Source organism: Eulemur rufifrons, chromosome 30, assembly GCF_041146395.1.
Source record: "Eulemur rufifrons isolate Redbay chromosome 30, OSU_ERuf_1, whole genome shotgun sequence".
NCBI classification, from domain to species: domain Eukaryota; kingdom Metazoa; phylum Chordata; class Mammalia; order Primates; family Lemuridae; genus Eulemur; species Eulemur rufifrons.
The window spans coordinates 83,957,383-83,980,998 of record NC_091012.1 but is presented as its reverse complement, the minus strand read 5'-3'; the positions used below and the strand labels follow the sequence as shown (position 1 = coordinate 83,980,998).

The window sequence follows — 23,616 nt, the reverse complement described above, 5'->3', positions numbered from 1 at the left end:
AATGTGCACTTAGGTGATGATCAGGGAAACCAATTTGCTGGTGAGTACGTATGGTGCTTATTTTTCCATTCTTGGGATACTTCACTTAATAGAATGGGTTCCAACTCTCTCCAGGAGAACAAAAGAGATTCTATATAACAGTTATTTCTTATAGCTGAGTAGTACTCCATGGTGTACATATACCACATTTTATTAATCCACTCATGTATTGATGGGCACTTGGGTTGTTTGAACATTTTTACAATTGTGAATTGTGATGCTATAAACATTTGAGTGCAGATGTCTTTTTTATAGAATGACTTTTGTTCCTCTGGGTAGATGCCCAATAATGGGATTGCTGGATCGAATGGTAGGTCTACTTGAATCTGTTTAAGGTATCTCCATATTGCTTTCCACAGAGGTTGTGCTAGTTTGCAGTCCCACCAGCAGTGTATGAGTGTTCCTGTGTCTCCGCATCCACGCCAATATGTATTGTTTTGGGACTTTCTGATAAAGGCCATTCTCACTGGAGTTAAGTGACATTTCAGTGTGGTTTTGATTTGCATTTCCCTGATGATTAGGGATGTTGAGCATTTTTTCATATGTTTGTTAGCCATTCTCATATCTTCTTTTGAAAAATTTCTATTCATGTCCTTTGCCCACTTTTTGATAGGGTTGTTTGATTTTTTCTTACTGATTTTCCTGAGTTCTAAATAGATTCTTGTTATCAGTCCTTTATCTGATGTGTAGCATGTGAAAATTTTTTCCCATTCTGTAGGTTGTCTGTTTACTCTCGTGACTGTTTCTTTGGCTGTGGAGAAGCTTTTTAATTTAATCAGGTCTCATTTATTTATTTTTGTTGTTGCTGTGATTGCCTTGGGGGTCTTCTTCATAAATTCTTTGCCTAGGCCAATGTCTGTAAGAGTCTTTCCTACATTTTCTTCTAGAATTCTAATCGTTTCACACCTAAGGTTTAAGTCTGTTATCCACCGTGATTTGATTTTTGTGAGAGGTGAAAGCTGTGGGTCCTGTTTCAGTCTTCTACATGTGGCTATCCAGTTTTCCCAGCACCATTTATTAAATAAGGAATCTTTTCCCCAGAGTATGCTTTTGTCTGCTTTGTCAAAGATTAGATGGCCATATGAGGATGGTTTTATATTTGTATTTTCTGTTCTGTTCCACTGGTCTGTGTCCTTGCACTTGTGCCAATACCAAGCGGTTTTAATAACCACAGCCTTGTAGTATAGTTTGGAGTCTGGCAAATTTATACCTCTCATTTTGTTTTTATTGCTTAAAATTGCTTTTGCTAAATGGGGTCTTCTCTTGTTCCATACAAAGCATAAAATTATTTTTTCTATATCTGTGAAAAATGATGTTGGTAATTTAATAGGGATTGCATTGAATCTGTAGATCACTTTGGGTAGTATAGACATTTTAACATTATTAATTCTTCCAATCTATGAGCATGGTACGGTTTTCCACCTATTTACATGTTCTGCGATTTCCTTCCTCAGTGTTTCGTAGTTCTCCCTATAGAGGTCCTTTACCTCCTTAGTTAAATATAAAGAATGATTATTTTTAAATCAAGAAATTACCAGGAAAATATGTTCCCATGTTTACTGTGTAATTTACCAGTATTCTCATCACACAGAAAACAAAAAAAAAAGAATAATTTTACTTCGTATAGCAAATATTTATATTTGCCATAATGCTCAAAATGTACATCACTTTCAAAGTGCAATAGTCTTCATCCCCTGTGAATTTTTTTAATTGAGTACCTACTTCAAGCATTGCTCTATTTCAAATATCTTTACCTTGAGAAAATGGTGATTTATTCTGGTCTATTGAATTTTACAAGCTAAAGATACAATATATTTATAGAAAAGAGATAATAGGGGATTTTATAATAACATAGAACAAATACAAAGATGTAGTTTAAAAATGTAATTGTAGTCAACAAAATTTACCATATTTGTCAGTGTGCCATATGATGTGTGTGTGTATATATATATATATATATATATACACACACACACACACGTACACATATGCACACACATATAAATTACCTATTAACTATATGGTTAGTTTGAGGTAAAAGCTTATCATTGGAAATTCAGGGGAAAGAGTCACATGAAGATTGCATAAAGCCTATTTCTTTTTTAGATGATTGGCTCTATCCTCGGAAATTAACACACTACATCCTACATTTAGTTGCACATATTCCCTGACTACTGCAGTCAAAATAAATATGTTCAGTGTTTAATTTTTTATTTCAAAATATTAAGAGGGTACAAATGTTTTTGTTACATGAAGAGCTTTCATAATGCTTAAGTCAGGGCTACCAGTGTGCCCATCACCAGAACAGTGTTTATTGTACCTGTTAGGCGGGCCCCTAACCCTCACCTCCTGCCCCCCACTCCCTTCTTGATTTCCAGTGAGTTTTACTTCTCTCTGTGCCCATGTGTGCTCATCGATTAGTTACAAATTATTAGAGAGTATATGTGGTGCTTGTTTTTCCAGTCCTGAGATACTTCTCTTAGGATAATGGTCTCCAGTTCCATCCATATTGCCGCAAAACACATTCATTCATTTCTTTGTATGGCTGAGTAGTACTCCATGGTGTGTGTGTGTGTATACATACACATATATGTATATATGATCACATTTTGTTAATCCACTCATGAATTGATGGACAATTAGGTTGATGCCACATTTTTTCAATTGCAAATTGTGTTGTAATAAACATTCAAGTGCAGGTATCTTTTTGATAAAATGACTTCTTTTCCTTTAAATTTTTGATGACATTAAGCTTGGTAATCCACATGCCAGGATGTGCTCTGAAGATTTTGACAAAGGAAAACAACAGAAAAGAAGAAACCAGGCTTAAAATCATGACTAAATACAGGAATCTAAAGAAGTCTAACTTGTAGAAACAGAGTAGAAAGAGTGGTTACCAGGGATCAGAGGGTGGAGAAAATGGGGAGATGTTGGTCATAGGGTACAAAGTTGCAGTTATAAGTGGAATAAATTTGTAGATCTAATGTAGAGCTTGGAGACTATAGCTAATAATGTATTGCATACTTGAAATTCACTGAGAGTAGATCTTAAGTATATTAATATGTTAGTTTGATTGTGGAAATCATTTCACAATGTATACATACATCAAAACATTACGTTGTACAACTTTAATATATACAATTTTTATTTGTCAATTATACTTCAATAAAGCTGGAAAAAATGAAAAGGGCACAATAATACAAAAGGATTTGTAGGTATTCTAGAAGTCAGCTTAACTGGCGAAATCTCCCTGAGTTTTATATTCATCAAACCAATATATTTTGGTCATGGTGAAACCTGAGTAATTTGATAAAGAAATAAAATAGGAATAATTTCCATGGGTTGGAAGTGGAAGGAAAAGGTCCTTGACCTTTTTCAGAAGTTCTATTGAAAGACATCACATGGATGATAGGAATTATGGTAAAAATAATGTTGTTGCTTGCTCTTAATTACTGGGTCACTTATTCAAAATAAAGAAAAGGAATTTTTCCTGGAGTTTTCATGACTTAATGTTTGTCATACTTTTTCCCTCTCTGTGAAAACAAGAAGTTCTGCTCTAGGGTTTTCCCCCTAAATGCATCTTTGGCATTCTAGTTAAGGTTCTTGTGCACAGAGGCCTTTATAGTCTTCAAGAGATTTAGGAATTATTCTTCAATACTTTTTTCCATATCTATGGGGAATTGGAGTAGTTTCACAATAAGTGAATAGATTGCTACGTGGCCAGAAATGAGTCCCCAGTGATTTTCTTCCCTTAAGGATTAGGACTGGGGATAAAATCCTTTTCTATGTCAATCAATGGATTTTTTCCAGCTCCCTCCCTTTGCTGGCTCCTGGCTCTAATCTAATTCCAGGGGGTAACAACCTAGCATTTCTCTGCAGGGTCTCCAGGGAGCTGCTGGAGTATCCACTGATCTACTAAATGCTAGCCGGAAGGCCTAAGAGTCAGGGGCAGAAAACTGCATTTGTGAGCAGCTGAATCTAGGGAGGAGATCAAACTGCTTGAGAAAGCATAGCTGGAAGAACTGGTGATGGCCCATGGGCTAGAGCTCCTGTTGCCTCTGCTGCTGGGGTAGTTCTGCTCCCAGTTCCTGGAAACCTCTGGGGTTAGTATGCAGAAACACTGGGACCTGCAGACAGACAATGGCAGCTGGGGACTGGAAGGAACACAGGATAATGGCTCAGTGGTGTTTGCTCACACACTCCTCTTCTCCCTGGATTACCAGAATGTGCAGGTCCCTTTTGAGATCACACTCTGGTTTATGTTAGCCTCTCTGGCAAAGATAGGTAAGTGAGGGAATTCCCAGGGTTCTCCCATGGAGTTGCCTAACAGTATGCACTCTCAGGGCTTTTCTAGATGTTAGGAAATGTAACCTATATTTAAGAGACCAGAGAAAGGCAAGCTGGAATATTTGCCTCTTGATTTCTGCCAAAACGACCTTTTCTTCATTACTCAAACCCCACTTGCCAGTGATTATATTCAAATTAGTCTCCCAGCAGCAGAAGAAAGTAATAGGCCCAGTGCAGGAATTTAGACTGCAAAGAGATCCAGTTGTCCAAGGGTTGGGAGGAGATGGCATAAAGTTGAAAAGAACAACAGAGAAATCTCACTAGATAGATTTCAGATACTAATTGACCTGAGTCTTTAGGCAGCCTTTCCCCCCCACCAACAGGAAGCTTATTTTATTTGCCAGGTAGTGGGAAACTGGGAAAAGTCCATTTCCCTTTTTTCTTTCTCATTTTCTTTTTTTTTATCCCCTGACTCAGATGCTTTCTATGAAGCATTTTCCATTTTTTAAAAAAAGAATTTTTTTGCCTCCATTCAGAATATAAGATAAAAAACAAAAAATAAATCCAGCAAGTGGAATAGAAGAGCTGTCATGTTTTAACTATTTAGCCTTTATGAATACCCTAAATTTATAGTATTATTGTAATAAAGGTAAAGGCCTGGAAAAGGGCAAAATGTATTACACATTGTCTCTTTACCCCCCCCCCCTTTTTGGGAATTAAAACCTGCATTCCTGCCCTAGGCCAGTAATCAGAGTGGCAGGGGAGTGTCCTTTGTTCTTTGTTTTCTAGTATCTCAAACCACAGAAGATGGTTCAACAGAATTGTCCGGGCAAAGTTATGGTATTATCTTCACTGGAGATAAGGTTGAGCAGGACCACCAACCATAGTTAAACAGCAGTAGCCTGTAGCTGAAGCCCCCTTTTAAAAACTCTGTATTTCTGCCTAAAGGGAGGATGACTGCTCTTTAAGACGAGAATCTGCCATCCTCCTTATTTGCCAGCAAATTAATAATCTTCTCTTTTGTTTTCCTCAAACCACTTCTCTTTGTTCTTCGTTTGGCTTTGGGGACAAGTACTGAAATTTTGGTAGCATTATGGATCACCTAAGGAGAGATATTCTCAATTATTCCTTTTATGTTCTTTGATAATTTATTTGACTTTTGCCTTGGTGACATCAAAATTATAAGGGTCTTTTAAACATTCTAAGTGTTTATTATTGAGTGGCCATTTCTTTGTAGGCTCAGAATGAAAAACAATGCCAGGAAAATATGGCAGAATCTATAGAATTTTTTATTTTAAAAATGAATTTATTAGCTATAAAAGAAATCACGTTGAACATTCCAAAGTTTTATTTAAGTGACTTTATGTGTATCATAGCTTTAGCAATAATTAAATATATTGTTTAATGATGATACAAAGGAGATCCATAGATTCACCACAAGATAGATGGTGAGAGCTAGAAAAACCCTTAGAGATCATTCTCATCCAACCCCTTCATTTTTATTCATTCCCTTTATAGATAGGATATATGAGGCCCAGGGAGAGAAGATATTTTGCCATGTTCATAAACCATAACAAGAATGCTGGTCTCCTGTCTCCTTAATCAGACTTACATGCTGTCTTGGGTGAAAATAATTAGCAGTTGTGGATAGTTAAGGTTTTTTACAGTACTAGATAAATTGATTGCAATAAATAGTCTAATTAGATGTTAATGCCAGGATCATAGGGCAAAAGGGACATCCCAATAGGTCATCCATACCCATTTGTTTAAGTAGGACTATATTGAGTCATCACTGACAGATAATTTTTTGCCATAACCTTAGTAAGAGAATGTAAATTTAAAAAAAAATTTTGTTAGCTTTCATTCATTGAGCAAATATTTTCCAAGCACATTTTATGTGTGGAGCCTTATATTGGGCCCATTGGCTATAGAACTGAGTAAGACCTCATCTTTCCTATGAAGAGCTTTAAAAAAATTTCAATGCCTGGGAAAGAAATTGTCCTGCAGGATAAAGAGGGAAGCAGCATAGTGTAGTGGAAAGAGCAGATACTTTGACCTATTTAATATTTGCGCAAGCTTAGAAGCCAGTTCCTAGCACATGACAGGCAATCAATAAGTACTTGTTGAATGAGTGGAATAGTTCTTTATGCCCCATTTTTATCATTTTTAAAGTGGGAATAACAGTATTTACCTTGCTATGTTGGTGCAATGAGAGAATTAAGTGGGAGAGTATATGTGAAAACAGTTTTGCAACTATTGAGAAATAAAGTGTAGTTCAGGAGCCAGATAGCTTTCTTTTCCAAAAATGTATTTATTACTTATTTTCAAATTATTTCCTCATCTATTTTTATGTAGCATTGTGCTAAGGGATAAATTTAAATACTATCCTTAATTTTTGGGAAACTTGTAGTTAAATTAATTTACAGGTATAATAGAAAGGGATTTCTGCAGTGTATTGGTGGGGACTGGGGTAATGAGGAGAGAGATGGATCATCCCAGATGGTCTTTAAAGTTGTTTATGTAGTAGAGGCAGTTGATGATAATTAGAGTCATTATTTATAGGCTTCATGTAAGCTAAAGTGTGATGATGTGGAATATAATACAGGGAAAAGGTAAAAGTATATAGAATAAAACATAGAACTGCTGTCATGTGGCATGCTAGAAGTGGCCACATTTCCAACATGGGATAAAAGACTCATGTGTTTCTAAGAGAGAAAACAAACTTTATGATTGGGATTGCATTTGATAATCCAGTAGTATGAATTGATGTAAGTGTAGGTCTGCCAAACAGCCCAAGTAACAGTTTATGATAGGTATAGAACCACTGGGCTGGGAGTCAGGAGAGTTGGCTGGGTTGTCATTCTAGCTAGGTCACATACTTACTGTGTAACCATGAAATGTCACCTTGCTTCTTTTGCCTCAATTTGTTTATAAATAATTAGTTATGATTACTTATCAGTGAAGAATTAGTTATGATTACTGAAGGCCTTCTCAGGTCTTATTACATAAAGAAGACAATGAATTATGTTTCTCAGATATACGCTTTTTAGGCTACCAATGTCTATCACTATGGTCATGAGAAGAGTAGAATTATATTTCCAGCTGTTAAATGCATTGTTTCCATTATAAAATATGTGCCCATATTTGAAAATGATTCAGTGGGCACATTAATAATCCTGTTGTTAACTGTGAATACTTTTATTATATTAGAAAATATTTTTCCATTATAGAGACAAATGCTTCCATTCATGCCTCTGTATCTCTAAGTCATTATTAAAATGGTAAAATAACTAAGAAGCTATTTTCCTGAAGTCATGAGGCTTGACAAGAAGGATGACATATAGAGGTGATTGATAATGAAGATGTTTTTTGTTTGTTTGTTTGTTTGTTTCTCTCTTTTTTTTTTTTATTTTATTTCATCTTGTTATGGGGGATACAGAATTTCAGGTTACATACGTTGCTCCTGTTCCGCCCTTCCCCCCAAGCCAGATCTCCAGACGTGTCTGTTCCCCAGGTCGTGCGCATTGCACCCATCATGAGGTATATATCCCTCCCTTCCCCACCCCCCCTTCCCGAGTCAGCACCTTCAAGTGTTACCACTCCCCAAACGGTGCACAATGCACTCATTGTGTAGGCATACCCCCATCCCCTCCCCCGTCCCCCACCTCAGTCTGACATCCAATTGGTGTTGCTCCCAGATGTGTATTTAGGTGATGATCAGGGGAACCAATTTTCTGGTGAGTACATGTGATGCTTGTTTTTCCATTCTTGGGATACTTCACTTAATATAATGGGTTCCAATTCTCTCCAGGAGAACCATAGAGATGTCGTATCTTCATCATTCCTTATAGCTGAGTAATATTCCATGGTATACATATACCACAGCTTACTAATCCAATCATGTATTGATGGGCATTTGGGTTGCTTCCACATCTTTGCTATTGTGAATTGTGCTGCTATAAACATTCGGGTACATGTGTCTTTGTTAAAGAATGACCTTTTTTCCTTTGGGTATATGCCCAGTAATGGGATTCCTGGGTCAAATGGCAGGTCTACTTGAATCTGTTTAAGATACCTCCATAATGCTTTCCACAGGGGTTGCACTAGTTTGCAGTCCCACCAGCAGTGTATTAGTGTTCCTGTCTATCCACACCCACGCCAACATGTGTTGTTTTGGGTTTTTTTGATAAAGGCCATTCTCACTGGGGTTAAGTGATATCTCATTGTGGTTTTGATTTGCATTTCTCTGATGATTAGGGATGTTGAGCATTTTTTCATATGTTTGTTAGCCATTCTTATATCTTCTTTCGAGAAGTTTCTATTCATGTCATTTGCCCACTTTTTGATAGGGTTGTTTGATTTTTTCTTGCTGATTTTCCTGAGTTCTAAATAGACTCTTGTTATCAGTCCTTTATCTGATGTGTAGTATGCAAAAATTTTTTCCCATTCTGTAGGTGGTCTGTTTATTCTCGTGACTGTTTCTTTGGCTGTGCAGAAGCTTTTTAATTTAATCATGTCCCATTCATTAATTTTTGTTGCTGCTGTGATTGCCTTGGGGGTCTTCTTCATAAATTCTTTGCCTAGGCCAATGTCTGTAAGAGTCTTTCCTACATTTTCTTCTAGAATTCTGATTGTATCACGCCTAAGGTTTAAGTCTGTTATCCACCGTGATTTGATTTTTGTGAGAGGTGAAAGCTGTGGGTCCTGTTTCAGTCTTCTACAAGTGGCTAACCAATTCTCCCAGCACCATTTATTGAATAGGGATTCTTGTCCCCAGAGTATATTCTTTCCTGCTTTGTCAAAAATTAGGTGACTATATGAGGATGGTTCTATATTTGGATTTTCTGTTGTGTTCCACTGGTCTGTGTCCCTGTACTTGTGCCAGTACCAGGCTGTTTTAAGAACCACGGCCTTGTAGTATAGTTTGAGGTCTGGCAAATTAATACCTCCCATTTTGTTTTTGTTGCTTAAAATTGCTTTTGCTATACGGGGTCTTCTCTGGTTCCATACAAAGTGTATAATTATTTTCTCTACATCTGTGAAGAATGATGTTGGTAATTTAATAGGGATTGCATTGAATCTGTAGATCACTTTGGGTAGTATAGACATTTTAACAATGTTGATTCTTCCGATCCACGAGCATGGTATATTTTTCCATCTATTTGCAAGTTCTGCTATTTCTTTTCTCAGTGTTTCATAGTTTTCCTTATAGAGGTCCTTTACCTCTTTAGTTAGGTATATCCCTAGATATTTTATTTTCTTTGTTGCTATTTTGAAGGGTATTGAGTCTTTAATTTGGTTTTCTGATTGACTGTTGTTGGCATATATAAATGCCTCTGATTTGTGTATATTAATTTTGTAGCCAGAGACTTTGCTATATTCGTTAATCAATTCCAGGAGTCTCATGGTTGAATCCTGGGGGTTTTCCAGATATAGCATCATATCGTCAGCAAAAAGTGAGAGTTTGATCTCTTCCTTCCCTATTTGGACTCCCTTGATTTTGCTCTCTTGCCTGATAGCTCTCGCAAGGACTTCCAATACTATGTTGAAAAGTAATGGGGACAGTGGGCAGCCCTGTCTGGTTCCAGTTCTAAGTGGGAGTGCTTTCAATTTTTCCACGTTCAGAATGATGTTGGCTGTGGGTTTGTCATATATGGCTCGTATCATTTTTAGGTAGGTTCCATCTACGCCTATTTTGTTAAGCGTTTTTATCATAAAAGGGTGTTGAATTTTGTCAAATGCTTTTTCTGCATCTAATGAGAGTATCATATGGTTTTTGGTTTTGCTTCTATTTATGTGGTGAATTACATTTATAGATTTACGTATGTTGAACCACCCCTGCATCTCGGGGATGAAGCCCACTTGGTCGTGGTGGATTATTTTTTTGATAAGTACTTGGATTCGATTTTCTAGTATTTTATTGAAAATTTTTGCATCTATATTCATGAGAGGAATTGGTCTGTAGTTCTCTATTTTTGTTGCGTCCTTTCCAGGTTTTGGTATCAATGTTACATTGGCTTGGTAGAACGTGTTGGGGAGAATTCCATCCTTTTCAATATTGGAGAATAGTTTATGTAGGATGGGCACCAGTTCTTCTTTGTATGTATGGTAAAATTCAGGTGTGAACCCATCTGGACCAGGGCTTTTCTTTTTGGGAAGGTTTTTTATTGCTGTTTCGATTTCAGTTCTTGATATTGGTCTGTTCAGGTACTCTATTTCTTCCTGGTTGAGCCTGGGAAGACTATGTGTTCCTAAAAATTTGTCCATTTCCTCCGCATTCTCCAGTTTGTGTGCATAAAGATTTTTGTAGAATTCATAGATGATATCTTGTATCTCTGTAGCATCGGTTGTGATTTCTCCTTTCATGTTCCTAATGGAGGTTATTAGAGATTTTACTTTTGTGCTCTTGGTTAGTTTAGCCAGAGGTGTGTCTATTTTGTTTATCTTTTCAAAGAACCAACTTTTTGTTTTATTAATTTCCCTTATGGTTTCTTTGTTGTCCTTTTCATTTAATTCTGATTTGATCTTAGAAATTTCTCGCCTTCTGCTGGGTTTGGGGTCGTTCTGTTCTTCTTTCTCCAGCTCTTTGAGTCTATTCGTTAGGTTGTCTATTTGCATGTTTTCTGTCTTTTGGATATAGGCATTTATGGATATGAATTTCCCTCTCAGGACTGCTTTAGCTGCGTCCCATAGATTTTGATAAGTTGTATCTCCATTGTCATTTAATTCAAAGAAACTTTTGATTTCCATCTTGATTTCTTCCTTTATAGAATAATTATTCAGGAGAAAGTTATTTAGCTTCCATGACTTTGAGTAAGAGTGAGGGTTTCTGTTTGTGATCATTGTTACTTTTATTCCACTGTGATCTGAGAAGATGCATGGTATAATTTCTATTTTTTTGAATTTTTTAAGACATGCTTTATGTCCTAGGACATGGTCAATCTTAGAGAATGTCCCATGAGCTGATGAGAAAAATGTATATTCTGTGGACTTTGGGTGGAATGTCCTATAGATGTCAGCCATGCCCATTTGTTCTAGCATTCTATTTAGGTCCATTATGTCTTTGTTTATTTTCTGTTTAGAGGATCTGTCCTGTACTGTCAGTGGGGTGTTAAAGTCTCCAGCTATTACAGTATTATTATCTATCATCTGGTTCAGATCTAGTAGGGTTTGCTTTATGAATCTAGGTGCACCTAGGTTGGGTGCATATATATTGAGTATAGTCATGGCTTCTTGTTGAATTGTGCCCTTGACCAGTATGTAGTAGCCATCTTTGTCTTTTATTATTTTTGTTGGTTTGAAAGCTAAGTTATTGGAAATTAAGATTGCCACACCAGCTTTCTTTTCGTTACCGTTTGCTTGAAATACCGATTTCCATCCTTTTACTTTCAGTCTAAATGCATCTTTGCTCATTAGGTGGGTTTCTTGAAGACAGCAGATACTTGGCTTGTGCTTTTTTATCCATTGGGACAGTCTATGTCTCTTGAGCGGGGAATTCAAGCCATTCACATTTATTGAGAAAACTGATAAGTGAGACGGTTTTTGGTTCAGCTTGTTGGGTAGAACTTCATTGCGATGTTTTCTCTCCTGAGCTATTGTGGTATCTGGAATTTGATCTTTAGCTCTTGAGTAGTTTTACATTCGTGGATCTTTCTTGTGCTTATCCGTGTGTAACTCTCTTTTGAGTACTTCTTGTAGGGCTGGTCTTGTCTTGGTGAATTCCCTCAACCTTTGTTTATCTGAGAATGTCTTGATTTCTCCTTCGTATAGAAAACTTAGCTTAGCTGGGTACAAGATTCTAGGCTGGGCATTATTCTGTTTCAGAAGCGTGAAAATGGGGCCCCAACCTCTTCTTGCTTGTAAGGTTTCAGCTGAGAAATCTGGCGTAATTCTGATGGGTTTTCCTTTGTAAGTTACCTGTTTCTTTCTCCTTACAGCTCGGAGAAGGGACTCTTTAGTGGATATTTTGGTCAGCCTGATGACTACGTGGCGTGGTGTTTTCCTATTTGCTATGAATCTCCCAGGGGTCCTTTGAGCTTCCTGAATCTGTATGTCTAGAGTATTGGCAAGGCCTGGAAAATTTTCCTCGATTATGTCTAATGAAGATCTTTTCATACTCTTATCTTCTTTCTCTTTTCCAGGATTTCACCTCTGTAATAAGATGCCCACAGTTGTACCTGAAATCTGCCTCTTGATATTTGTAGGTCTCATCATGGGAGGACTAATTTACAGTTTAAATGACAAATCCCCACCAGTCATGGACAGTGACATATTTTTCCTGTACTTACTTCCACTGACAGTCCTTGAGGCAGGATATTTTATGCCCGGTCGGCTCTTTTTTGAGAATATAGGAACCATTCTGTTGTATGCTGTTGTTGGAACCGTGTGGAATGCATTTGGAATAGGCCTTTCCCTTTATGGTATATGTCAGGTGAAATACTTCAATCTTCAAGATGTGTCATTGCTCCATAATCTTTGGTTTGGTAGTTTGATTGCTGCAGTAGATCCTGTGGCTGTACTCTCTGTATTTGAAGAAATTAATGTGAATGAGAAGCTTCATATTTTGGTATTTGGAGAATCCCTCCTTAACGATGCTGTTACTGTTGTAAGTATCCTATGCATAGGCTTTCTATAATAGGTATTGAATTAGGTTTCCTTATGCTCAGCCTTGAAATTTACATAAAAATTGAATTCTGGTTTAGGCCATAATTGAACAATTTAGTTCCAGGAGTAAGTTTATAAATTGAGAGAGAATATGATTTAATAGTCACTAATATGTTTTAGAATATGACAGTGCTTCCTTGCCACCATATTAATCTGTCAGTTAATTAAGTGAAAACTGGAATAAGCCATCTAGAGACTATAATCTTTCCAGTCATGCCAGATAAGAAAATCTCAGCTATAAAAACGGTATCTTCATAGACCATCAAACATTTTTCAAATGGCATCATTCACAGTTTTAGAATGATCTGTAGAAATATATCTTGATATGGAGAAACTTTGGTTAGGGCTCTGAACTTTTCCTCTTGACCTGGACACTTTGTAGGAACTTATATTGAGGGTGAGAGAATAGGGAGTTGGAGGACATCAAAATTGAGAAACCTCAAATTAAAAGGATAGATAGGGCATAATTTCATGCTTTTCTGATTGATAGATTTGCTCTGATCTTTTCCTATGCAGGTACTCTATAAGCTGTTCAACTATTTCTGTGAAATGTCCTCTATAAAACTGGTGGATATTTTGGCTGCAATAGGAAATTTTTTTTTTGGTTGGAATGGGAGGAGTTTTCATCGGGCTCCTGTTTGGCATGTTCGTTGCCTTTACCAGCTGCTTTACCAAGACTATCCAGGTCATCAAACCCCTCTTTGTCTTCTCATATAGTTACCTCTCCTACTTGACAGCTGAAATGTTCCATTTTTCAGGGATTTTGGCGTAAGTATCTGGACAAGTCTTTGCTCTGGGTTATTTCTTTTGGAGTTTGAATCTGATTTTCCACTGGAAATCTAAGAAATTGCATCTCCTATATATTGGAGGAGGACTCTCCCTTTATCTCTACTAGGATTTCCTGTTATTTCTAATAGAGTCACTTAGTCACAGTATAGCAATTGTTATGTGTGGCCAAGCTTATGAGCTCCCTGTAGAGGTTAAATGGCTAAATTGCAACTACCTTGCCTATATTGTGATAGGGGAGCCATTTGACTCCCTCACTGCATAATGAAAATTCTGAAAATTTGGCATGGGGTTACCTAAGCCAATTCTCCATCTTTGCAGGGGAGAATTATTCTCTTCACAGATTAGTGTGTCTGAGCACAATAGCTTACCTGTGGTAAGTAATTAGATGGCATTCCACATAAATAAGCTTGGCTTTATTGTTCTTGTGTAGATGAAATTTCTGACATAACAATTAAAGAATTGTATTACTTCTTTTTTGTAAACCATACAGAATATGCTGTATTTTTCTCTTATCCATCACTGGCATTTAACTAGTGATGATAGTCCCTCATGTCAATAGTAAATTTGTGAGGCTAAATGCCCACAAGGTAAGCTAAGCAATATTAACATCTAAATGCTTTTGCATTAGGGTTTAGACAGGCCATTCTGTTTTGGGCATTTTAAAGAAATAATGGGATATCTTTTTCCAAATGTTGCAGCTTTTCCAGAAGCTTAAAAAGAAAAAAAGAAAATATTGATTTAAGTTAAATTTCACAGGACTAAATGCCTTTAGGTTACTCTAAGTTCTAAAAGGATTTTGTGTGAATAATAAATGTCATGGTATGATGGATGGAATTAGTTTGTTTTAGATGAAATTGTTATATGTTGAAAGCAAAGATTCTATCTGGGGCCTGGCTGATTGTATCTTAATTTGTTAAAAGATGTAGCTTGTGCTTTAAAATGTCTTTGATTTTTATTTTCTGCATTACACAAGAACATGGAATTGGATGAAGCAACTTAATTTTAATTCTTCTAATCCAGGGCATTGTCCAGAGATTTTAATATGTTATTTTTTAAGTTGCTTTCTTCTTTTGAGCACCTTAGACTTTCAAAAACTTTGACAATATGGAAATTGTTTCCAAGTTTGTGTTGAGTACTGAAAGAATAAAAGATAGGGAAAACAATATTGTCAAATCTACCTGCTTCCTCTGAAAATCTCCTGAAGCTTAGCTTTCTTACAAGTTATTTTATTTATTTATTTATTTATTTATTTTTGAGACAGAGTCTTGCTCTGCTGCTGGGGCTAGAGTGTCATGGCATTAGCCTAGCTCACAGCAACCTCAAGCTCCTGGGCTCAAGCAATCCTTCTGCCTCAGCCTCCCAAGTAGCTGGGACTACAGGCATGTGCCACCATGCCTGGCTAATTTTTTCCATATATATTTTTAGTTGTCCAGATAATGTCTTTCTATTTTTAGTAGAGACAGGGTCTTGCTCTTGCTCAGGCTGGTCTCGAACTCCTGAACTCAAGCGATCCTCCCGCCTTGGCCTCCCAGAGTGCTAGGATTTATAGGCGTGAGCCACCACGCCCAGCCTTCTTACAAGTTATGATCTTTTATTTTGGGTTATGATTACAAGTATCCTTTAGGGCTATAATCTGATAATCTAGTTTTATTTTTTGAATGCAAAATGTACTGAAATAAGAGCTCCCCTCATTTTCCAGGGAGATAGGTTAGCAAAATCTATAGTTTTTATTCAGACCATCTTAGCCTAGGGCTTTAGTTGCATTTTTGTTACTCAAATGTTGTGTTAAAATTCTTTTTTTTTTTTTTTTTTTTTTTTTGAGACAGAGTCTCACTTTGTTGCCCGGGCTAGAGTGAGTGCCGTGGCGTCAGCCTAGCTCACAGCAACCTCAAACTCCTGGGCTCAAGTGATCCTCCTGTCTCAGCCTCCCGAGTAGCTGGGACTACAGGCATGCACCACCATGCCCGGCTAATTTTTTCTCTATATATTTTTAGCTGTCCATATAATTTCTTTCTATTTTTAGTAGAGATGGGGTCTCGCTCTTGCTCAGGCTGGTCTCGAACTCCTGAGCTCAAACGATCCGCCCACCTCGGCCTCCCAGAGAGCTAGGATTACAGGCGTGAGCCACCGCGCCCGGCCTAAAATTCTTTTAAAAGTATACACTTGTGTAAACTTTGTGTTTGTGTGTTAATCTCTGTCTTACCTAAAGTGTAAATGTTTTGAGTATAGTTGAAAAAGAAGAGACTAGCACCACTTAAGATATTTGAGAGAATCCTTTTCTAAGACATTGTATTAATTAGAAAATTATTTAGCCTAAAAACATTGGATTAAAAAAATCAAACTGACATTTGGGCCACCTAAATGATCAAAGCAGATAGATAATGAAGATATATGGGGCCGGGCATGGTGGCTCACGCCTGTAATCCTAGCACTCTGGGAGGCCGAGGTGGGCGGATCGTTTGAGCTCAGGAGTTCGAGACCAGCCTGAGCAAGAGCGAGACCCCATCTCTACTAAAAATAGAAAGAAATTATATGGACAGCTAAAAATGTATATAGAAAAAATTAGCCGGGCATGATGGCTCATGCCTATAGTCCCAGCTACTTGGGAGGCTGAGACAGGAGGATCGCTTGAGCTCAGGAGTTTGAGGTTACTGTGAGCTAGGCTGACACCACGGCACTCACTCTAGCCTGGGCAACAGAGTGAGACTCTGTCTCAAAAAAAAAAAAAAAAGAAGATATATGAACACATTATTAAAATGGATAAAATAATTCAACTAACAATCAATTCATGTATTTAAAAAATTAAATACATTCAAAAAATTAATTTTTATGTCAAAATATTAATGAGGTAAAAATGTTTTAGGGTACATGGATTGTTTTTGTAATGCTTGAGTCCTGGTTACAGGTGTGTCCATCAACCAAAATGTGATCATAATACCCATAGGGTGAGTTTATTCCCCTCCCCTCCTCCTTGCTCCCCCTGGTTGCTTTCCACTGAATTTTACTTCCTTCTGTGCACATGTGTGCTCATTGATTAGTACCAATTAAATGGGGAGTACATGTTGAATCTGTTTTGCCATTCTTGTGAAACTTCACTTGGGAGAAAGGTCTCCAGTTCCATCCAGATTGTTGCAAAAGGTATTATTTCATCTTTTCTTTATATCTGAGTAGTACTCCGTGTACTACTCAGTGACACATTTTATTAATCAAGTCATGAATCAATGGGCACTTGGGTTGATTCCACATCTTTGCAATTATGAATTGTGCTTCAACAGACATTTGACTACAGGTGTATTTTTGATAAAATTACTTATTTTTATTTGGGTAAATACATAGTACTGGGAATGCTGTATGAAAGGGTAGGTCTACAATTAGTTCTTTGAGGAATCTCCATACTGTTTTCTATAGAGATTGTACTAATTTGCAGTCCCTCCAACATTGTATAAGCATTCATTTATCACTGCATCGATGCCAGCATCTGTTGTTTTTGGACTTTTTAACCATGCCATTCTAACTTGGATAAGGAATAACTCATTGTGGTTTGAATTTTCATTTCCTTGATGATTAGTGATGTTGAACATTTTTTTTCATATGTTTATTGGCTACTTGTCATTCTTCTTTTGAAGAAACTTTTGTTCATATCTTTTCCCCACATTTTATAGGATTGTTTGGGTGTTTTTTGCTGATTTGCTTGAGTTCTTTCTAGATTCTGGTTATTAGACCTTTATAGGATGTATAGTATGCAAATATTTTCTCCCGTTCTGTAGGTTGTCTATTTGCTCTGTTTATTGTTTCCTTAGTCACACAGAAGCTTTTCCATTTGATCCAATCCCATTTATTAAGTTTTGTTGTTGCCATGATTACCATTGAGATCTTTTTTGTAAATTCTTTGCCTAGGCCAATATTTAAAAGAGTTTTTCCTACATTTTCCTCTAGAATGCTTATGGTTTCATGCCTTAGATCTGAATCTTTTATCCATCATGAATTAATTTTTGTGAGTGGTGAGTGGTAGGGGTCCTGTTTCACTCTTATGCATGTGGCTGTTCAATTTTCCCAGCACAATTTATTGAAAAGGCCTCTTTTCCTCAGTGCATGTTATTGTTGGCCTGGTCAAACATAGCTGGTTGTAGGTAGATGGTTTGATATCTGGGTTCTCTATTCTGTTTTATTTGTCTATGGCTCTATTTTTGTACCAATACCATGCTGTTTTGATTACTATAGCCTTGTAGTATAGTTTTGAGTCTGGCAATGTGATACCTTTAGATTTGTTCTTTTTAATTAAGATTACTTTAGCTATTCAGGCTCTTTCCTGGTTTTGTTTGGAACAAAACATAGAATTAATTTTTATAAATCTGTGAAGTGTAACTTTTGTAACTTGATGAGGATTGCATTGTATTTGTAAATCTCTTTGGGTAATGTGGAATTTTAACAATGTTGATTCTCCCTATACATAAGCATGATATGTTTTTGCATTTGTTTTATCCTCTGTAATTTTTTTCCTCAGAGTTTTACAGTTATCCTTGTACAGATCTTTCACCTCCTTGATTAAGTGTATTCCTAGGTATTTTATTTTCTTTGTAGCTATTGTGAATAGTATTCAGTCTTTGATTTGACTCTTGGTTTGAATGTTATTAGTATATATAAGTGCTACTGATTTATGTACATTGATTTTGTATCCTGAGACAGCTGAATTTATGTATCAATTCTAGGAGACTCTTGGTGGAATCTTTGGGGTTTTCTAGATACAAGATCTTATTGTCAACAAAGAGTGGTAGTTTGACCTCCTCTTTCCCAATTTGTATTCCCTTAATATTCTTCTCTTGCCTGATTGCCATGACTAGGACATCCAGCACTCTATTGCATAGGGGTGGTGACAGTGGGCATACTTGTCTTGTTACAGCTCTTAGACGAAATGCTTTCAAATTTTCCACATTCACTGTGATGTTGACTGTGGGGTTGTCATATATGGCTTGTATCATTTTTAGGTAAGCCCCGTCTATGCCTATTTTGTTAAGTGTTCTTATCATAAAAGGGTGTTGAATTTTGTCAAATGTTTTTCTGTGTCTATTGAGAGGATCACATGGTCTTTGTTTTTGCTTCTATTTATGTGGTGAATTACATTTATATATTTGCATATGTTGAACCATCCCTACATCTCTGGGATGCAGCCCACTTGGTCATGATGGATTATTTTCTTGATAAGCACCGGGATTCAATTTGCTAGGATTTTGTTGAGAATTTTTGCATCTATATTCATAAGGGATATTGGTCTGTAGTTTTCTTTCTTTCTTTCTTTCTTTCTTTTTTTTTTTTTTTTTTTTTTTTTTGCGTCCTTTCCTGGTTTTGGTATCAGGGTTATGTTGGCTTCATAAAATGTGTTGGGGAGGATTCCATACTTCTCAATGTTGTGGAATAATTTCTGCAGGATAGGCACCAGTTCTTCTTTGTAGGTATGGTAAAATGCGGGCCTGAAACCATCTGGTCCTGGGCTTTTCTTTTTGGGGAGGTTTTTTATTGTTGTTTCAATTTCAGTACTTGATATTGGTCTGTTCAGGAATTCTATTTCTTCCTGGTTGAGCCTAGGGAGGCTGTGTGTTTCTAAAAATCTGTCCATTTCCTCCACGTTTTCCAGTTTGTGTGCATAAAGGTTTTTGTAGTACTCATAGATGATATCTTGTATCTCTGTGGCATCAGTTGTAATTTCTCCTTTTTTGTTCCTGATGGAGCTTATTAGAGACTTTTATTTTCTCCTTTTTGTTACTCTAGCCAAGTGTGTGAATTTTGCTTATTTTTCAAAGAACCATCTTTTTGTTTTATTAATCTTCCGTATAGTTTTCTTGTTGTCTATTTCATTTAGTTCTGATTTGATCTGTTTAATTTCACTTCTTCTGCTGGATTTGGGGTTGGTCTGTTCTTCTTTTTCCAGCTCTTTGAGTCAATTCATTACGATGTATATTTGTGATCTTTCTATCTTTTAGATATAGGCACTTATGCAAATAAACTTTCCTCTCAGGACTATTTTAGCTGTGTCCCACAGATTTTGATAACTTGTGTCTCTTTTGTCATTTATTTCAAAGAATCTTTTGATTTTCATCTTGATTTCCTCATTTATGAAATAATTCTTCAGCAGAAGGTTGTTTAGTTTCCACGACTTTGTATAGAAAGGAGAATTTCTGTTGGGGTTGATGTCTACTTTTATTCCACTGTGATCTGAGAAGATGCATGGTATAATTTCTATTTTTTAAAATTTTTTCAGACATGATTTGTGTCCTAGGATATGGTCAATCTTATAGAATGTCCCTTGAGCTGATCAGAACGTATATTCAGTGGTTTTTGGGTAGAATTTCCTGTAAATGTCAGTCAGGCCCATTTGTTCTAGAATTCTGTTTAAGTCCATTATTTCTTTGCTTATTTTCTGTTTGGAGGATCTGCCCTATGCTGTCAGTGGGGTGTTGAAGTCTCCAGCTATTATGGTGTTGCTGTTTATCATTTTATTTAGATCAAGTAGAGTTTGCTTTATGAATCTGGGTGCACCTAAGTTGGGTATATACACATTTAGAATTGTTATGTCTTCTTGTTGAACTGTACCATTCATGATTATATATTGACCATCTTTGTCTTTCATTACTTTTGTTGATTTAAAGACTAAATTATCTGAAGTCAAGCCCACCATGCCAGCCTTCTTTTGGCTTCTGTTTGCTTGAAATATTGTTTTCCAGCCTTTCACCTTGAGTCTAACTGCATCCTTGCAGGTTAGATGTGTTTCCTGAAGACAGGAGATACTTGGCTTGTGTGTATTTATCCATTCGGCCAGCCTATGTCTCTTTAGTGGGCAGTTCAAGCCATTCACATTTATTGAGAGAACTGATAAGTGGGGCAAATTTCTGTTCATCCTGTTGGGTTAAACTTTGTTGCTTTGTTTTTTCTCTGTAGCCATTGTGGTATCTGGCCTTTGATCTTTAGCTTTTGAGTGGATTTACATTCACAAGTGTTTTTTATGCTCATCCATGTGTAACTTTGTTTTCAGTTGTTCTTGGAGGGCTGATCTTGTCTTGTTGAATACTGTCAGTCTTTGCTTCTCTGAGAATGTCTTTATTTCACCTTCGTATATAAAATTTAGCTTTGCAGGGTACAAGAATCTAGGCTGGGAATTATTCTGTTTCAGAAAAGTAAGAATGGGGCCCCAGTCTCTTCTTGCTTGTAAGGTTTCAGTTGAAAGGTCTGGCATTATTTTCATGGGGTTTCCTTTGTGTGTTACTTGTTTCTTTTGCCTTACAGCTTGTAGAAGGGCCTCTTTAGTGGATATTTTGGTCAGTCTGATGACTGCATGTTGTGGTGTCTTCCTGTTTGCAATGAATCTCCAAGGAGTCCATTGAGCTTCTTGTACCTGGATATCTAGGTTTTTACAAGGCCTGGGACATTCTCCTCTATTTTATCTTCAAATAGCTTATCCAACCCTTGTGAATTTTCTTGTTCACTCTCAGGGATGCCCATATCTCTCACATTAGGCTTCTTCACATAAACCCACATTTCTTGTAGGCTTTGTTCTTTTCTCTAATTTCTCTGCTCTATCCCTGTGACTTACTTATTTAATTGGAAGGTGTTATCTTCAGTCCCTGAGATTCTTTCTTCTGTTTGATCTACCCTGTTCTTGAGGCTTTCCACTGTGTTTTGTAGTTCCTCAAATAAATTCTTCATTTCCAGGAGTTCAGTTTGATTTTTCTTTAATATTTAAATTTCTTTAGTGAATTTCTCTTCCAAGTCCTGGATTTCTTTTGTGGTTTCTTTGTGTTTGTTATCCATTTTTCTTGCATATTGTTGAGTTTTCTTACAATCCACATTCGAAATTCTTCTTCTGTCATTTTAGTGTTCTGAATTTGGTTAATTTCCATTGCTAGAGAGCTGGCATTCCTTTCTGGGAGTGTCCTTTCCATTTGATTCTTCATACTTCCAGAGTTCTTTCACTGAGTCTTTCCTAACTGGATCAGCCGTTGCTTCCCACCCTTCAGTTTTCTTTTGGAAAGTAAGATGCCCTGCGTAGTCTCTGTTCCAGTAGTTGCTGGAGGAGCAAGACAGATTGCAGCTGCTGCCTACCAGCCTGGATGTGTGCGCTTGTATGGTTGCTTGATCTGCCACTAGGGGGAGCTGCTAATATGTTGGTCAGGGTTGTTCTACCACAGTTGGGAGGCTGCTCCTGATGGGAGGGGTTACTTGGGGAGCCTGTTTTGGCCTCTTGCAAGGATTTTTGTTCCGTGACCATGGATCCCACTGTTGGCAGTTGACCGGAGGTGGAAATCCAGCCCCAGAATTATCATCCTACTGGATGACCTAAACTGGTCTGATGAGCAAAGTCACTGGGTTGTCAAGGCCCCACAGATTCATTCTAGTCGCAGAGGGAAGTGGCTTTTCTTGTCTCACCCTACCTCTAGGGGTGGAGTCTACCACTTTCAGTGCGAAAGATGCTGGCTAGGCGGAGGGGGTGGTGCCCCAGTCTGCCCAGCACCCCAGCCTCTGTAAATCCTGCAGGTATTAACCTCCCACAACTAGGGAAGTATTCAGAATTCACCCATCAAAACGGGCCTGGCTAGTTGACCATAGGTCATGTAAGGTTGGAGCTTGTCGCGAGAGTCCCCAGGCTAGGGGAAGGGAGCTGCCCAACACCGTATCACATTGCAGCATTTGGTTTGTGGACCCTGAAAATCGTGATCACCCGCCCAAGCACTAGCACTGGGGACCACTGTTCAGGAGTTGGCAGGTCCCAGATCGGGGACCTGAGTTATCAGGATGCCCCCTTATCTCTTTTATGTCACACTCCCACAATTTCATGCCTGTCCAGCAGGAGCTCTCCCTCTTTCTGACCCATCCTGAGCAGGCCTATTTGCCTGCAGCGGTTTCCAGGTTAGAGTCCCCTACTTAGTGTTCACTTCCGTTGATCTGGACCCGCTGAGTGCCAGAGGCAAGGTACCTGTCTCCTTAGTACCTAAAGCAGTAGCTCAGAGCAGTCCCTCCCCTGCCCAGTGCAGTCCTGGCACAGAGCTCCAGGGAGTTCAAAACACTTCCCTCTATTGTCCCCTCTCCACAGAGCCCCATGCCTCCTGCTGTGATTTTGCACCAACTTCAGGCAGGTCCTTGTCTGAGTGAGTGTGGAGGTCAGTGGGGAAGCAAGAAGTTCTCCTGTGGGTCTGATCCCACTTCACTCGCTGGCCAGGTGGGTGCAGCCGTCCCATACTCTATTCTCTACTGTTTGTCTCGCACTGTCCAGATTTCATGATCCTAACTCCCGTTCACCTTTTTTTTTTTTTCCTGTTTTGTGTGTCCCACGCTGATTCTCTGCCAATTCACAACGCTGTTCTTGTTGGGGAGTGATCCACTCTTATGTAGCAGACCAAGATCTATGCCTCTTTCTCTGGGACCAGGCATCCAGAAGGTCACCTTTACTCCACCATTTTTTTCCCCCTCCACTCTTTCATTTCTTTAAGTTCTATTATATCCTTTCTTATGTTGTCTAGCTTTCTAGTTACTTTTTTCATTGATTACCTGAAATATATTTTTAGCTTCCTTTCTCTGATTTTCCACTTTCTCTTCAATTCAAATCATCTTATTTGCCATCCATATTCTGAATTCAGTTTCTGTCATTTTAGCAATTACCTTGTGGGTGGAGTCCACAACTGTAGCTCCATTGTGTTCCCTTGGGGGGTATTGAACTATTATATTTTTTCATGTTGCCAGGATTCTTTTGCTGGTTTCTTCTCATCTGGTTCCTCTTCCCTCATCTCTGGGTTAATAGGAATGCAGGACACCTCCTATCCTTTGCTGGGGACTTTCTTGAACCAAGTC

At 37.7% G+C, this 23,616-nt stretch overlaps 1 protein-coding gene across 1 annotated transcript in view; it reads left to right on the top strand.

The window, feature by feature from the left end:
- The first annotated feature begins 4,148 nt into the window (after positions 1-4,148).
- LOC138378947 (sodium/hydrogen exchanger 2-like) overlaps positions 4,149-23,616 on the top strand; it is a 61,735-nt gene continuing 42,267 nt past the window's right edge. Inside the window, 4 exon segments of the mRNA XM_069464244.1 lie at positions 4,149-4,323; positions 12,468-12,931; positions 13,507-13,584; positions 13,586-13,758. Coding sequence (XP_069320345.1) covers positions 4,149-4,323; positions 12,468-12,931; positions 13,507-13,584; positions 13,586-13,758 — 890 coding nt within the window.